The sequence below is a fragment of the Salmo salar genome, chromosome ssa28 (assembly GCF_905237065.1).
Source record: "Salmo salar chromosome ssa28, Ssal_v3.1, whole genome shotgun sequence".
In the NCBI taxonomy this organism is placed as follows: Eukaryota; Metazoa; Chordata; class Actinopteri; order Salmoniformes; family Salmonidae; genus Salmo; species Salmo salar.
In genome coordinates this window covers 38,828,598-38,845,308 of record NC_059469.1, presented here as the reverse complement: position 1 = coordinate 38,845,308, position 16,711 = coordinate 38,828,598, and the positions used below count along the sequence as shown (strand labels likewise).

At 42.6% G+C, this 16,711-nt stretch overlaps 1 protein-coding gene and 1 long non-coding RNA gene across 8 annotated transcripts in view; one reads left to right on the top strand and one right to left on the bottom strand.

The window, feature by feature from the left end:
* LOC106589956 (CSC1-like protein 2) overlaps positions 1 to 14,993 on the top strand; it is a 123,961-nt gene extending 108,968 nt beyond the window's left edge. For all 4 annotated transcript variants that reach the window (XM_045710179.1, XM_045710178.1, XM_045710180.1 and 1 more), the window contains 7 exons: positions 145 to 307; positions 1,404 to 1,509; positions 3,749 to 3,916; positions 7,599 to 7,714; positions 9,045 to 9,116; positions 10,827 to 10,961; positions 11,244 to 14,993. In XM_045710179.1, coding sequence (XP_045566135.1) covers positions 145 to 307; positions 1,404 to 1,509; positions 3,749 to 3,916; positions 7,599 to 7,714; positions 9,045 to 9,116; positions 10,827 to 10,961; positions 11,244 to 11,285 — 802 coding nt within the window. In that variant the 3' untranslated portion in view covers positions 11,286 to 14,993. The remainder of the gene's footprint in view (positions 1 to 144; positions 308 to 1,403; positions 1,510 to 3,748; positions 3,917 to 7,598; positions 7,715 to 9,044; positions 9,117 to 10,826; positions 10,962 to 11,243) is intronic.
* On the bottom strand, positions 9,130 to 10,315 carry LOC123731442 (uncharacterized). 4 transcript variants are annotated; one of them, XR_006762566.1, is made up of 4 exons: positions 10,174 to 10,315; positions 9,735 to 10,114; positions 9,301 to 9,642; positions 9,130 to 9,246 (listed from the first exon to the last, which is right to left on the bottom strand). It is a non-coding gene; the product is annotated as an uncharacterized lncRNA (long non-coding RNA). The 4 variants fall into 4 exon arrangements; XR_006762564.1 differs by having other exon boundaries at positions 9,301 to 9,604; XR_006762563.1 differs by having other exon boundaries at positions 9,301 to 10,114.
* Positions 14,994 to 16,711: the final 1,718 nt, after the last annotated feature.

Sequence of the window (16,711 nt, the reverse complement as noted above, 5' to 3'; positions counted from 1 at the left end):
TCGTTTCAAAAACCATGCTGGAAAGAATAATGTGAAGAGAAACAGAACAAATCCAATCCAGCGTAGTATTGTTCTGGTTGGTACTATAGTCTGAAAAAGGTATGTTATTGCTGTGATGTCATTTCCTGTCCTCCTCCCCCCCAGGTGTGTGTTCCTGCCTGACAACGGGGCGTTTTTCGTGAACTATGTCATCGCGTCAGCGTTCATCGGTAACGCCATGGATCTGCTGAGGATCCCTGGTCTGCTCATGTATATGACCCGGCTGTGTCTGGCTCGCTCTGCTGCCGAGAGACGCAACGTCAAGAAGGTGAGTAGAGGAGCGCCACCTGGTGGTCAGGAAGACTTCAGTTATTCCATCTCGTAAACTACATCACTTACTAGGATGGAAAATAGTTATATCAAAGATGATCTATGGACTGACGAGATAGTCGACTGACCGCTCTAACAATGGGAATAAATGTCCGACATAAAACACCAAATATTTTTTGGTCAAAGTTGCCAGAATGCCACATTCGTCCACTTAAATCAGTACATTCGTAACAACCTAAACATCACACAAGTTCTATTCGATCAAATAAGCCTCACGTTGCAAATTACTAATTACATTTTATGTTGACCAAATACGACACTCAATGACCCCCATACATAAAATCCCCACTTCCACTGGTTAACGCTGTATTTTCATGTGGACAGATTTTGGAGTGGAGTCAATTCTCTCACTTCGCCTCTTCCTCTCTGGTTATATGTTACTGCAGTGTTCCCCCAACCCTGGTCCTCCAGGATGTACTGTTGGGTCTACTGGAGAACCAGGGTTGGGAAAACACTGTGCTACTGACTGGGTCAGGGTCAAATACATTTAAAACCAGTCAATTCAGGAAGTAAACTGAAATTTCAATGAGGAGAGCAATGAGAAAATTGACATTTCAATTTACTTCCTGAATTGACTGTGTTGAAGTGGAATGAACCCCAACCCTGACCAAGCTATGCTTTTGTTGAACTTAAGCTTCCCTAAGGACATATAATAATATCCTCCTGTTAATGTGTGTATCTCTGCATCATCAAGCATGAGTTCCAGTTCTAGAACTCTATTTCTATGCTCTGCAGCACCAAGTCTTTGAGTTCCAGTTCTATAACTCTATTTCTATAACTCAGTTCTATAACTCAGTTCTATAACTCAGTTCTATAACTCCAGTTCTATAACTCTATTTCTATGCTTTGCAGCACCAGGTGTATGAGTTCTAGTTCTATAACTCTAGTTTCTATAACTCTATTTCTATGCTCTGCAGCACCAAGTCTTTGAGTTCCAGTTCTATAACTATTTCTATAACTCTAGTTTGTATAACTCAGTTCTATAACTCAGTAATATAACTCCAGTTCTATAACTCTATTTCTATGCTCTGCAGCACCAGGCGTATGAGTTCCAGTTCGGGGCGGCCTATGCCTGGATGATGTGTGTCTTCACTGTGGTCATGACATACAGCATCACCTGTCCAATCATCGTCCCCTTCGGTGAGCTGAGATCCACTGTTACTAACTGGCCACTGGGCACAGAGGGGTTAAAATCACCGTGGAAAATATAATGGATTTGCACAAAGTCATCAACTATTGTTTTGAAGGTGAAATTTCAACCACAGGATTATGGTAATCAATTTTCAACATAGACAAACCTTGTATAAAATATGTTGAATTTATACCTTTGAAACAATGTCAGATCTTCAACATAATATCCACTATAAGAAAAAATAAAAACTCTAGGCTGTTACCAATGTGCTATGTTGAGAATAATTATTGAGGAGTCTCCACTTAACAGATTCACTGTTGCTATCAAAGTCATTCCAAAGGGTAGGTTCAACAGAGCAACTGAAATATAACCATACTTTATAAATTATATCATCAATAATGCTATTTAGGCCTATACAGCGTTTAGGGAGTCATAAACAGCTGTTGTTAAAATTGGACCCAAGATTGATCTGAAATACACGAAACATAAAGAATATGACTCAATCAAATCAAACTGGATTCAAACTGGATTCAAACTGGATTCAAACTGGATTCAAACTGGATTTAAACTGGATTTAAACTGGATTCAAACTGGATTCAAACTGGATTCAAACTGGATTCAAACTGGATGTAAAGTTTGATTGAATTGAGTCCTATTCTTTAACTTGAAATGGAGATGTGGATCCAACATATCAATTATTAATTTGTAGACAAACTGGAATCAAACAGGTTTCAAACTGGATTCAACCTGGAATTGAAGCCAGACTACGTGATACAGATGGAATTATCCAAACAGTAGATGGATCTCCTTTAAATGTTGATGTTTGGTTGCGTTGTCAATCGAACACAATTCAATAAAATTATTTATCACCTGACTGGAGTAGGTTATTTATCACCTGACTAGTAGGTTATTTACCACCTGGCTGGAGTAGGTTATTTACCACCTGACTAGTAGGTTATTTACCACCTGACTAGTAGGTTATTTATCACCTGGCTAGTAGGTTATTTACCACCTGGCTAGTAGGTTATTTACCACCTGACTAGTAGGTTATTTACCACCTGACTAGTAGGTTATTTATCACCTGACTAGTAGGTTATTTATCACCTGGCTGGAGTAGGTTATTTTTCACCTGACTAGTAGGTTATTTATCACCTGGCTAGTAGGTTATTTACCACCTGGCTAGTAGGTTATTTACCACCTGGCTAGTAGGTTATTTATCACCTGACTAGTAGGTTATTTACCACCTGACTAGTAGGTTATTTACCACCTGACTAGTAGGTTATTTACCACCTGACTAGTAGGTTATTTATCACCTGACTAGTAGGTTATTTATCACCTGGCTAGTAGGTTATTTACCACCTGGCTAGTAGGTTATTTACCACCTGACTAGTAGGTTATTTATCACCTGACTAGTAGGTTATTTATCACCTGACTAGTAGGTTATTTACCACCTGACTAGTAGGTTATTTACCACCTGGCTAGTAGGTTATTTACCACCTGACTAGTAGGTTATTTACCACCTGGCTAGTAGGTTATTTATCACCTGACTAGTAGGTTATTTATCACCTGACTAGTAGGTTATTTATCACCTGACTAGTAGGTTATTTACCACCTGGCTGGAGTAGGTTATTTATCACCTGGCTGGAGTAGGTTATTTACCACCTGACTAGTAGGTTATTTACCACCTGACTAGTAGGTTATTTACCACCTGACTAGTAGGTTATTTATCACCTGGCTAGTAGGTTATTTACCACCTGGCTAGTAGGTTATTTACCACCTGGCTAGTAGGTTATTTATCACCTGACTAGTAGGTTATTTATCACCTGACTAGTAGGTTATTTATCACCTGACTAGTAGGTTATTTACCACCTGGCTGGAGTAGGTTATTTACCACCTGACTAGTAGGTTATTTATCACCTGGCTAGTAGGTTATTTATCACCTGGCTGGAGTAGGTTTTTATCACCTGACTAGTAGGTTATTTACCACCTGACTAGTAGGTTATTTACCACCTGACTAGTAGGTTATTTACCACATGACTAGTAGGTTATTTACCACCTGACAGCATAACTATGAGAAAGTAACAATGATTAGTGAATGTTTGACAGTCAATATTCCCGGGACACATTCCATTTCTAAAATGAAGAGGGGAGGGGACCCCTGTAGTGGGGCTTATGGACAATCTAGTTTTTTGGCCCACTGACTGGTTCTGCCCCTCCCTCCCTCCCTCCCTCCCTCCCTCCCTCCAGGTCTGATGTACATGCTGTTGAAACACCTGGCAGATCGCTACAACATGTACTATGCCTACCTTCCCTCCAAGCTGGACAAGAAGATCCACTCTGGGGCCGTGAACCAGGTGGTGGCAGCACCCATCCTCTGTCTCTTCTGGCTCCTGTTCTTCTCCACTCTCCGCACAGGTACGAGGTCGCCACCTAGTGGCTGTTCTGGGCCATAACAGCCTGTCTCATATACAGTACCTTCAAAAAGTGTTCAACACCTCTTGACTTTTTCCAACATTTTATTGTTACAGCCTGAATTTTAAAAATGGATCAAATTTAGATTCTTTTTTGTTGTCGCTGGCTTACATACAATACCCCATAATGTCAAAGTAGAATTATGTTTTTATTTTTTACAAATGAATTAAACATTAAAATCTGAAATCTCTTCTGTTAGCAACAAGGCACTAAAGTAATACTGCAAAAAACAAAAATGGACAAACCAGTTAACCCTTTGCCCTGAATACTGTTTTGATTCGGGGTTAAACTTGGAACTTTGTTATACTCAGAAGTATATGAACTTTAGTTACAAAAGAGATGTAATGAAGCTTGGGAGGGTCTGAGTGCAAAGGAAAAACAATGGCACATTACAGTAATGATAAGGGGAGAAACCATATCACTTAGTTCCCTGCTTAGCAAGAATGTTGCGATGTTTAGCTATAAGGAGGAGACTCCACCCAAAGTGCGGTATGAATACCACCACAGGGGAAGCCATGTCTGTTTTCTGAATTACAGCTGTGTCGATCCTTTGGGAAGAATTCAACTTGGTTAAGCTTCTCTAGTGTCCGTGAGTTATTTACTCAAAATTAGAAACCTAACACTACAAAATGTTATGTTTTGGGGCAAATCCAATACAACACATTGCTGAGTACCACTCTCCATATTTTCATGCATACTGAGCATTCAGAAAGTATTCAGAACCCTTTCCGCTTTTCCACATTATGTTACGTTACAGCCTTATTCTAAAATTGATTAAATTACTTTTTTCCCTCATCAGTCTACACAGAATACCCCATAATGACAAGGCAAAAACAGGTTTTCAGACATTTTTGCAAATGTGTGTAGTCGACAGTGCATGTCAGAGAAAAAAACCAAGCCATTAGGTTGAAGGAATTATCCGTAGAGCTCCAAGACAGGATTGTGTCGAGTCACAGATCTGGGGAAGGGTACCAAAACATTTATGCAGCATTGAAGGTCCCCAAGAACACAGTGGCCTCCATCATTCTTAAGTGGAAGAAGTTTGGAACCACCAAGACTCTTCCTAGAGCTGGCCGCCCGGCCAAACTGAGCAATCTGGGGGAGAAGGGCCTTGGTCAGGGAGGTGACCAAGAACCCAATGGTCACTCTGACAGAGCTCCAGAGTTCCTCTGTGGAGATGGGAGAACCTTCCAGAAGGACACTCCACCAATCAGGCCTTCATGGTAGAGTGAGCGCCACTCCTCAGTAAAAGGCCAGGGCAATTGATGACTAACCCAGGGAACTCTGCGAACAGTCTCTGGAGAAACCGATGAAGACCTGTGCAGCAACGAGAAAATAGCTCCCCATCCAACCTGACAGCTTGAGAGGATCTTCAGAGAAGAATGGGAGAAACTCCCCAAATACAGGTGTGCCAAGCTTATAGCGTCATACCCAAGAAGACTCGAGGCTGTAATCGCTGCCAAAGCTGCTTCAACAAAGTACTGAGTAAAGGGTCTGAATACTTATGTAAATGTGATATTACCGGTTTTTATTTGTAATAAATGTGTAACATTTTAACAACTGTTTTTGCTTTGTCCTTATGGGGTATTGTGTGTAGATTGAAGAGGGACATTTTTTATTTTGACTAAGGCTGTAATGTAACAAAAAGTGGAAAAAGTCAAGGGGTCTGAATACTTTCCGAATGAATTCAAGGCTGTAACTTTGAATAAGGGTTTGACATTTGGGGAAATTACACTCTAATAGTTTTTTTTTTTTTTTTTACATTTTGTCAGAAAATGCAGTTCTGTCTCAGGTTCTGCTGTGGTGCAGTGGTTGCACAGCCTTTCCTCTACAGGGAGCCAGGTTTTCCTGTGTCTACCCTTCGCTCGCTCTCAATTCAAGGGGGTTTATTGGCATGGGAAACATATGTTAACATTGCCAAAGCAAGTGAAGTAGATAATATACATAAGTGAAATAAACAATAAAAATTAACAGTAAATATTACACTCACAGAAGTTCCAAAAGAATAAAGACATTACAAATGTCATATTATGTCTATATACAGTGTTGTAGCGATGTGCAAATAGTTCAAGTACAAAAATGAACATACATACTGAAGGAACTGTACATACCGTCTCTCTCACTCACTCAATTCAAAGGGCTTTATATGCATAGGAAACATATGTTAACATCGCCAAAGCAAGTCAAATAGATAATAAACCAAAAAATGAAATAAACAATAAAAAATGAACATTAAACATTACACTCACAAAAGTTCCAAACAAATAGAGACATTTCAAATGTCATAATTATGTATATATACAGTGTTGTAACAATGTTAAAGTACAAAAGGTAAATAAGCATAAATATGGGTTATATTTACAATGGTGTTTGTTCTTCACTGGTTGCCCTTTTCTTGTGGAAACAGGTCACACATCTTGCTGCTGTGATGGATCACTGTGGTATTTCACCCAGTAGATATGGGAGTTCATCTTTCTGCTGTGGTATTTCACCCAGTAGATATGGGAGTTCATCTTTCTGCTGTGGTATTTCACCCAGTAGATATGGGAGTTCATCTTTCTGCTGTGATGGATCACTGTGGTATTTCACCCAGTAGATATGGGAGTTTATCTTGTTGCTGTGATGGATCACTGTGGTATTTCACCCAGTAGATATGGGAGTTCATCTTGTTGCTGTGATGGATCACTGTGGTATTTCACCCAGTAGATATGGGAGTTCATCTTTCTGCTGTGATGGATCACTGTGGTATTTCACCCAGTAGATATGGGAGTTCATCTTGTTGCTGTGATGGATCACTGTGGTATTTCACCCAGTAGATATGGGAGTTCATCTTTCTGCTGTGATGGATCACTGTGGTATTTCACCCAGTAGATATGGGAGTTTATTAAAATTGGGTTTGTTTTCAAATTCTTTGTGGATCTATGTAGTCTGAGGGAAATATCTCTCTAATATGGTCATACATTGGCAGGAAGTTAGGAAGTGCAGCTCAGTTTCCACCTCATTTTGTGGGCAGTGTTGCACATGGCCTGTCTTCTCTTGAGAGACAGGTCTGCCTACGGCGGCCTTTCTCAATAGCAAGGCTATGCTCACTGAGTCTGTACATAGTCAAAGCTTTCCTTAAGTTTGGGTCAGTTACAGTAGTCAGGTATTCTGCCACTGTGTTCTCTCTGTTTAGGGCCAAATAACATTCTAGTTTGCTATGTTTTTTTGTTGATTCTTTCCAATGTGTCAAGTAATTATCTTTTGGTTTTCTCGTGATTTGGTTGGGTCTAATTGTGTTGATGTCCTGGGGCTCTGTGGGGTGTGTTTGTGAACAGAGCCCCAGGACCAGCTTGCTTAGGGGACTCTTCTCCAGGTTCATCTCTCTGTAGGTGATGGCTTTGTTATGGAAGGTTTGGGAATCACTTCCTTTCAGGTGGTTGTAGAATTTAACGTCTCCTTTCTGGATTTTTATAATTAGCTGGTATCGGCCTAATTCTGCTCTCTCTCCTCTCCTGTCTTTCTCTCTCTCTCTCTCTCTCTCTCTCTCTCTCTCTCTCTCTCTCTCTCTCTCTCTCTCTCTCTCTCTCTCTCTCTCTCTCTCTCTCTCTCTCTCTCTCTCTCTTCTTCTCTTCTCTTCTCTCAGGTTTCTCAGCACCTACCTCTATGTTTACCTTCTGCGTCCTGATCATCACCATCATCGTCTGCTTGTCCCATGTCTGCTTTGGACACTTCAAATATCTCAGTGCTCACAACTACAAGGTAAAAAAACAACAGCACCGGCCAGAGAATCTTCTTATTTATAACGTTGAAGTGTTCAGTGGATTTAATTTCATTCTGTCTTTATTTTACCAGGAAAGTCATTGAGAACATTATCTTGTCGATCCTATATGCAATATGAGACACATTTAAGCAATAAGGTGGTGTGGTATATGGCCAATATACCACGACTAAGGGCTGTTTTTATGCACGACACAACACGGAGTCCTTTGGCCATATACCACAAACCCCTGAGTTGCCTTATTGCTGTTATAAACTGAATACCGACGTAAAATTAGTGGAGTAAAAATGAGTGTTTTGTCATACCCGTGGTATACGGGTCTGATATACCACGGCGGTCAGCCAATCAGCATTCAGGGCTCGAACCACCGAGTTTATAATTTGCATTTATAGACCCGTCTCTACATTATTACAATCTTAGAGCAGTACATCTCATGTGGAAGACTCTTAGGATTAAAGGCCTTATGATATATCAGCGAGTATTCAACTCTTACACAGTTAAGTCCGGAGCCCGTTGGTTTTCTGTTCTACCTGATAATTAATTGCACCCACCTGGTGTCCCGGGTCTAAATCAGTCCCTGATTAGTGGGGAATCCCCCACCTGGTATCCCGGGTCTAAATCAGTCCCTGATTAGTGGGGAATCCCCCACCTGGTGTCCCGGGTCTAAATCAGTCCCTGATTAGTGGGGAATCCCCCACCTGGTGTCCCGGGTCTAAATCAGTCCCTGATTAATGGGGAATCCCCCACCTGGTATCCCGGGTCTAAATCAGTCCCTGATTAGTGGGGAATCCCCCACCTGGTGTCCCGGGTCTAAATCAGTCCCTGATTAGTGGGGAATCCCCCACCTGGTGTCCCGGGTCTAAACCAGTCCCTGATTAGTGGGGAATCACCCACCTGGTATCCCAGGTCTAAATCAGTCCCTGATTAGTGGGGAATCACCCACCTGGTGTCCCGGGTCTAAATCAGTCCCTGATTAGTGGGGAATCCCCCACCTGGTGTCCCAGGTCTAAATCAGTCCCTGATTAGTGGGGAATCCCCCACCTGGTATCCCAGGTCTAAATCAGTCCCTGATTAGTGGGGAATCCCCCACCTGGTGTCCCAGGTCTAAATCAGACCCTGATTAGAGGGGAACAATGAAAACGAGCAGTGGAACTGGCTTTGAGGTCCAGAGTTGAGTTTGAGGGTGATATAGTATAAAAGTCATCACTGTGAATGTTCTGCAGTGGAATTATATATTATATTGTAATTATTATTATTATGATGATGATATTTTCTCCCATCTCTTTGCCGCCCCCACTCCCGCCCCTCCAGATTGACGTGGAGAATGTGGATGGGGTGGAGAACGGTCGTGCAGCACGAACCTCTCCCTCCAATAAGTCAGCAGTAAGTACCAGTAAACCTCTCCCTCCAATAAGTCAGCAGTAAGTACCAGTAAACCTCTCCCTCCAATAAGTCAGCAGTAAGTACCAGTAAACCTCTCCCTCCAATAAGTCAGCAGTAAGTACCAGTAAACCTCTCCCTCCAGTAAGTACCAGTAAACCTCTCCTTCCAGTAAGTACCAGTAAACCTCTCCCTCCAATAAGTCAGCAGTAAGTACCAGTAAACCTCTCCCTCCAGTAAGTCAGCAGTAAGTACCAGTAAACCTCTCCCTCCAATAAGTCAGCAGTAAGTACCAGTAAACCTCTCCCTCCAATAAGTCAGCAGTAAGTACCAGTAAACCTCTCCCTCCAATAAGTCAGCAGTAAGTACCAGTAAACCTCTCCCTCCAATAAGTCAGCAGTAAGTACCAGTAAACCTCTCCCTCCAATAAGTCAGCAGTAAGTACCAGTAAACCTCTCCCTCCAGTAAGTCAGCAGTAAGTACCAGTAAACCTCTCCCTCCAATAAGTCAGCAGTATGTACCAGTAAACCTCTCCCTCCAATAAGTCAGCAGTTAGTACCAGTAAACCTCTCCTTCCAGTAAGTACCAGTAAACCTCTCCTTCCAGTAAGTACCCGTAAACCTCTCCCTCCAATAAGTCAGCAGTAAGTACCAGTAAACCTCTCCCTCCAGTAAGTCAGCAGTAAGTACCAGTAAACCTCTCCCTCCAGTAAGTCAGCAGTAAGTACCAGTAAACCTCTCCCTCCAATAAGTCAGCAGTAAGTACCAGTAAACCTCTCCCTCCAATAAGTCAGCAGTAAGTACCAGTAAACCTCTCCCTCCAGTAAGTCAGCAGTAAGTACCAGTAAACCTCTCCCTCCAGTAAGTCAGCAGTAAGTACCAGTAAACCTCTCCCTCCAGTAAGTCAGCAGTAAGTACCAGTAAACCTCTCCCTCCAATAAGTCAGCAGTAAGTACCAGTAAACCTCTCCCTCCAATAAGTCAGCAGTTAGTACCAGTAAACCTCTCCCTCCAGTAAGTACCAGTAAACCTCTCCCTAAGTCGCAGTAAGTACCAGTAAACCTCTCCCTCCAGTAAGTCAGCAGTAAGTACCAGTAAACCTCTCCCTCCAATAAGTCAGCAGTAAGTACCAGTAAACCTCTCCCTCCAGTAAGTCAGCAGTAAGTACCAGTAAACCTCTCCCTCCAATAAGTCAGCAGTAAGTACCAGTAAACCTCTCCCTCCAGTAAGTCAGCAGTAAGTACCAGTAAACTGTTTGTATATTATGACGAAATTTTGTGACGTTTTTAATTCTTTTTGGACTTCAGTTGATGGTCTTTTCGGGCACACAATATTTTTTTCTGGAGGCAAACTGAAGTTCGGAGCCTAAGTCCATGTCCCTTCGTCGGTGATTGGTCAACAGTAGGGATACTTCAATAAAGACTTTGTTATCATTCAACGAGTGACGACTCGTTTTCATGCACATTTTTTCGTTGCAAAATACTGCACCAAACATCTTAGTTAGATGTAAAATTAGTTAGATGTAAAATTGCGCGGCTCTCTTTGGCAACAACTTTCAAGTTAATGACAGTTATATTAGAAAAACGCTATTTTTAAAGAGTTTCTAGAATGTTTGCTATTTCTATATCAGACACTAACCTGTTTTCTTCTCCATTCTTCCTTTTCTTTTCCTCCCTCATGTCGTCCCTCTCTCCTCTCTTCTTTCTCGTCAACAGCAGATGTACATTGCCTCGGTGCTCCAGGATCCCAGCTTAGACGAGCTGGGTTCGGCTGGCAGCGGGGTCAGCGAAGGCTCGCAGGACGAGGAGATCATCCAAGTGGGGAACAGCCTCAATGAGGCCGACTTCCAGGTAGCCTAGTGGTTTAAGAAGCGAGCCAGCAACTGGAGGGTTGCTGGTTAGAATCCCAGCTCTGACTGGGAAAAATCTTGGTGCGTAGTGAGCCAGAGCGTGATTTGTATTATAGATGCAGTTGTGCTCTTAAGTGCTGCAGCTTCTAACTCCTTGGTGTGTGTGTGTGTGTGTGTGTGTGTGTGTGTGTGTGTGTGTGTGTGTGTGTGTGTGTCCTCGAGCATAAACAGTTCTCTCCAAGTGAATGGACAGTAAAGTATTCTGCTCCCTTTTTCCTTCCAGAGTGGCGAGGACAGTCTTCTCGCTAACGAGGTGCGGCACTGACGTGAGGGGATGCCGGAGACAGTTGTCGGGATGGAGACAGAGGATGGGGAGAGAGAAGAAGAGACTCGGGTGTAATGTGACTGACGGCATGGATACACTGATCTAGTGAATGAAGCTACGGAGCTGAAACGGACTGACAGACAGCTCTATCAGACACGAAGAGACCACTAAAACCTTAAACACCTTGAGTCAAGAGAGAGACGGACTATTTCTCTGTCTACACTAACGAACACAGCAACAAAAATACCTTTCTCATGCCTTTCACTCCTCTTCAGCTTAGGCCATGGACAACAGTTCTCCAGCATATCATTTCCCCCCAGAGATTACACTAACACCAAAATGCAAAGACGAGAGAGAGAGAGAGAGAGAGAGAGAGAGAGAGAGAAAGAGCGATGGACTACTGTCTACATTAACTAACAAAGGAAGACTACTTAGTAAAGAACTCAACAACTGCTTCACTAGGATTCTCTTGCTAGGATGCTACTCTGACACTCAGACTCCTGTAAAACACTGGGGCTAGGACTCTACTGTAGGACTCTACTGTAGGACTCTAGTCTGGCGCTAAGACTCTACTGTAGGACTCTACTGTAGGACTCTACTGTAGGACTCTACTGTAGGACTCTACTGTAGGACTCTACTGTAGGACTCTACTGTAGGACTCTACTGTAGGACTCTAGTCTGGCGCTAAGACTCTACTGTAGGACTCTACTGTAGGACTCTAGTCTGGCTCTAGGACTCTACTGTAGGACTCTACTGTAGGACTCTAGTCTGGCGCTAAGACTCTACTGTAGGACTCTAGTCTGGCGCTAGGACTCTACTGTAGGACTCTAGTCTGGTGCTAGGACTCTACTGTAGGACTCTACTGTAGGACTCTAGTCTGGTGCTAGGACTCTACTGTAGGACTCTACTGTAGGACTCTACTGTAGGACTCTACTGTAGGACTCTACTGTAGGACTCTAGTCTGGCGCTAGGACTCTACTGTAGGACTCTACTGTAGGACTCTACTGTAGGACTCTACTGTAGGACTCTAGTCTGGCGCTAGGACTCTACTCTCTCTGATATCTTCATGACGAATCTATCTTTTCTGATGGCAAAGTAAAGCAGGGACACTTAGCAGTAGTTATCTCCTTCCAACTGTTGATCTAGGAGCTGCCACTGAACTGAGCCTCGGGACTGTGAAGTGAGAACAGCCACCCGCTAAGAAAAACTGCACTGGGAGCCCCGCAAACACACTCACAACTGAGATGGGAAGAAGATTCTTGCACTTGAAAGAGAATGATAGGTGTGTGTCTGTGCCCTACACTGGCTTGGCTTAGTTGGGGTGATGTGGCTGTGGCTCGCATGTCTTTTCCTCCTCACAGAACCATGAGTGGTGGTTTGCTAGAGGTCTAGAATGGCCGCTCTGGCGTGCCTCGGACTTCACAGGGGTTGGAGGGATCTTCATTTCCCCTAATCCTTTGCCTGTTCTGCATTGCATCCTCAATAGTCTCTGCACGAGAGGCTGCTTCACAACAAGCGGCTTTAAATGAGAAGACGGCGATGAAATGTCTGTCAGCGTCACAATGTTAAGCCTGCTCTGGTCTCTCTCCTACTCTGTCCCGACCGTCTCCGGGTGGTTCCGGGTGGTTCCAGCCCTGTGTAAAAAAAAAAAAAAAAAGGAAGGTGGTCGCTATGACGACGACCTCTGTAACAAACTGAACTAACACTCCCCTCACTGCTGTTTACTTTTTATGTTTAGCTTTTTCAATGTTGGTCAGCAACAAAAAAACTCGGGATTTGTAAAATAGTGTCTTTTATTTTTAATTGTATTTATTTTTTTAGGCATGGTTATTTTAAGTTGGTCTGAGAACTTTAATTACTTAACTACTGTTTCGCCATTTAAAAATGACGTGAATGGATCATGTAACATGGATACTGTACCTCGTAAACAACACAGTTACTCTGTCTTCTGGCCGGTTCTGCCCAGAGAAGTGGGACTGCGGCTCCAGACTGAGCCCTAATGGAGCCCTAACATAACTGAAGGTAGAAGACAGTCTAGAGCCCCTAGAGGATAGGAGGATGCCCCCAGGAAGCACATATGAAGTGGATATGACAGCCCACCCTGTACCTTGTTTTGTGTCCCACAACTATGGTTGCAAAATTCACAAAATTGTCCCAGAGTTCCCAGGGTTTTCACATCTTGGTTAGAAGTTTCTTGGATTTCTGGAAAAACCCGAGGAACTTTGTGAAAGTTTCCGTAATTTTGCTACCTCAGCCATTCCTCCTCTCCCAGCCAGGATTATGTGGGACAATGTTCCTATGTAGAGGGAGGACTCGACCCTTGAACTCTTGGGTCTGTGACCTGTGTACATGTAGTTCCCCCTGTTAATAGGGGTGGCGTTCAGTAGGGGCCCAACGTTGGTGAACGTTCAGATATATGTCATGTAGAACAAAATATGCCTCTGAAATGTAGAAATAAGGAATCATGGCAACTCTATTCATGGCATTTCTATGTGCAACGTTCCACAACGTTTGCCTACTGAATGTGACCCCTGGCCCTTGCTCTGACTGGCTCGTCTCTGTGTTCTATCTATCTCATCCAACTGCTCTCATATCATACAAGGTCCTATACAAGACAAGCCTCTTTATTTTGGTGTTTACGTCACTGTACTAAAGATTGTCTGTTGGTTTGAACATTTTATTTTTTTTTGTGGGGGAGAAAAACTGGATAAGAAATAATGAGATTGTAGAGGATAGTCTACGAGTTACCGAGTTCTGCCGACTCTAGATGGGCTCTGATTGGTTTAAGGATGCCTAGCGTCATCCAATGACAACAGCGAGATACTCTTATCACGTAGTGGTCTATATTGTAAAAAATTAAAGTAAAAAATCATCATTGATTATTGATAGAAATGGCATTATACAGCTACAGTGCTGTATTGTGCGTGGTGGGTTAATATGTTGACATGTAAAACGTTTTATAGCAAACATCACAGCTCAGTCAGGACAGAACAGACAGGTGCAATGTGGGACGCAGACAAATGAGTCTTAAATGCAGGAAGATGTGATCAACGGTTTTTAGATGTTGGTATTTTTTTATGTTGTTTCACTTGAACATCCTGGCATACTATCCGATTTTTATCGGTGAAAAACTAAAATGGATGACACCAACTGCATTGTTTTTTATTTGTCCTTCTCTGACCTTTTTCTTTCAGGTAATTCTGTCGCCATAATCATGATGTCAATGTTCTCTCTTCAAGTCGTTACAATATTCCACCGACAGAACCAATGATCAGCTTAGTTTTCCTTCCGAAGTGAGGCCTTCTGGCCGAACAGATCTGGTTTAACCTCGGAGGGGGGTCTATTACAAAGCAGAATCAATGACTTAAACAACTATTAGATATAATAATGATTTGATTTTTCTGGGTAATTTTAAAGAAAGATAAACTCAGATGTCCGTTTTTGGTTGTTGAATCAACTAGACCATTTCCCATTTCAAGCTCATCTTTCTAAAACGATAAACAGTTATTTCAGAATATTTAGGCAAGTTCGCTGGCTTAACTCATTGATCTTGCTTTTGTGGTATACCCTTCTGAGCATTGTCTGGTTTAGCCAGGCTATGTGCATATATCTCCTATATACTGTCATTTTAGAGACATTTCACTTGTCCTGTTCAAAAGTCTTGGTTCCACATAGTGGAAACGCTTCAATAAATATGAAACAAATGTCCCTTTTGAAATGTTTTTGTAGCACTAATTTGTGCAGCCAGTCAGTCAGTCAGTGGGCTGAACCATATGCTGAGCAGCTTTCCTATTATATGCATAAACCAAGTAACAAATCTAGTGTCTAGTACACATGTAATGTACTCTGTAGTACTTCTATATAACTAGTCCAATGTAGTGTCTGATTCTGTGCAGTAAAATGATGCACTCAGGATTTATCATACGTGTTATTTTGTTAAGGTGTAACGTTTGTATCAGTTGGTGTCTGAGAATATTATCATATAAACTCAGCAAAAAAAAAGAAATTAAGAAACTTCCCTTTTTCAGGACGCTGTCTTTCAAAGATAATTCATAAAAAATACAAATAACTTCACAGATCTTCATTGTAAAGGGTTTAAACACCGTTTCCCCATGCTTGTTCAATGAACCATAAACAATTCATGAACATGCACCTGTGGAACTGTCGTTAAGACACTAACAGCTTACAGACAGTAGGCAATTAAGGTCACAGTTATGAAAACTTAGGACACTAAAGAGGCCTTTCTACTGACTCTGAAAAACACCAAAGGAAAGATGCCCAGGGTCCCTGTTCATCTGCGTGAACGTGCCTTAGGCACGCTGCAAGGAGGCATGAGGACTGCAGATGTGGCCAGGGCAATAAATTGCAATGTCCGTACTGTGAGACGCCTAAGACAGCGCTACAGGGAGACAGGACGGACAGCTGATCGTCCTCGCAGCGGCAGACCACGTGTAACAACACCTGCACAGGATCAGTACATCCGAACATCACACCTGCGGGACAGGTACAGGATGGCAACAACAACTGCCCGAGTTACACCAGGAACGCACAATCCCTCCATCAGTGCTCAGACTGTCCGCAATAGGCTGAGAGAGGCTGGACTGAGGGCTTGTAGGCCTGTTGTAAGGCAGGTCCTCACCAGACATCACTGGCAACAATGTCGCCTATGGGCACAAACCCACCGTCGCTGGACCAGACAGGACTGGCAAAAAGTGCTGCAAGACAGGAATGTCAGTGTTCTGCGAAGTGCCCGGATCTCAATCCCATTGAGCACGTCTGGGACCTGTTGGATCGGAGGGTGAGGGCTAGGGCCATTCCCCACAGATATGTCCGGGAACTTGCAGGTGCTTTGGTGGAAGAGTGGGGTAACATCTCACAGTAAGAACTGGCAAATCTGGTGTAGTCCATGAGGAGGAGATGCACTGCGGTACTTAATGCAGCTGGTGGCCACACCAGATACTGACTGTTACTTTAGATTTTGACCCCCCTCTTTGTTCAGGGACACATTATTCAATTTCTGTTAGTCACATGTCTGTGGAACTTGTTCAGTTTATGTCTCAGTTGTTGAATCTTGTTCATACAAATATTTACACATGTTAAGTTTGCTGAAAATATACGCAGTTGACAGTGAGAGGACGTTTCTTTTTTTGCTGAGTTTATAAATGCTAAATGGAATATATTATATTTTACAGCCCTGTGACTACTAGAGCCCATGTGAAACACAATCACAGACATCCATATTGCAAATGCATCAAGTACAATAATTTACATTTACATTTTAGTAATTTAGCAGCCGCTCTTACCCAGAACGACTTTCCCGTAGTGAGTGCATACATTTTCAACGGCAGTTCCAATTATAACAGTCTATCGTATGAACATTTTATGACAGCGATACATAATGTGAAGGATCAGTTTTTTAAGCTGCT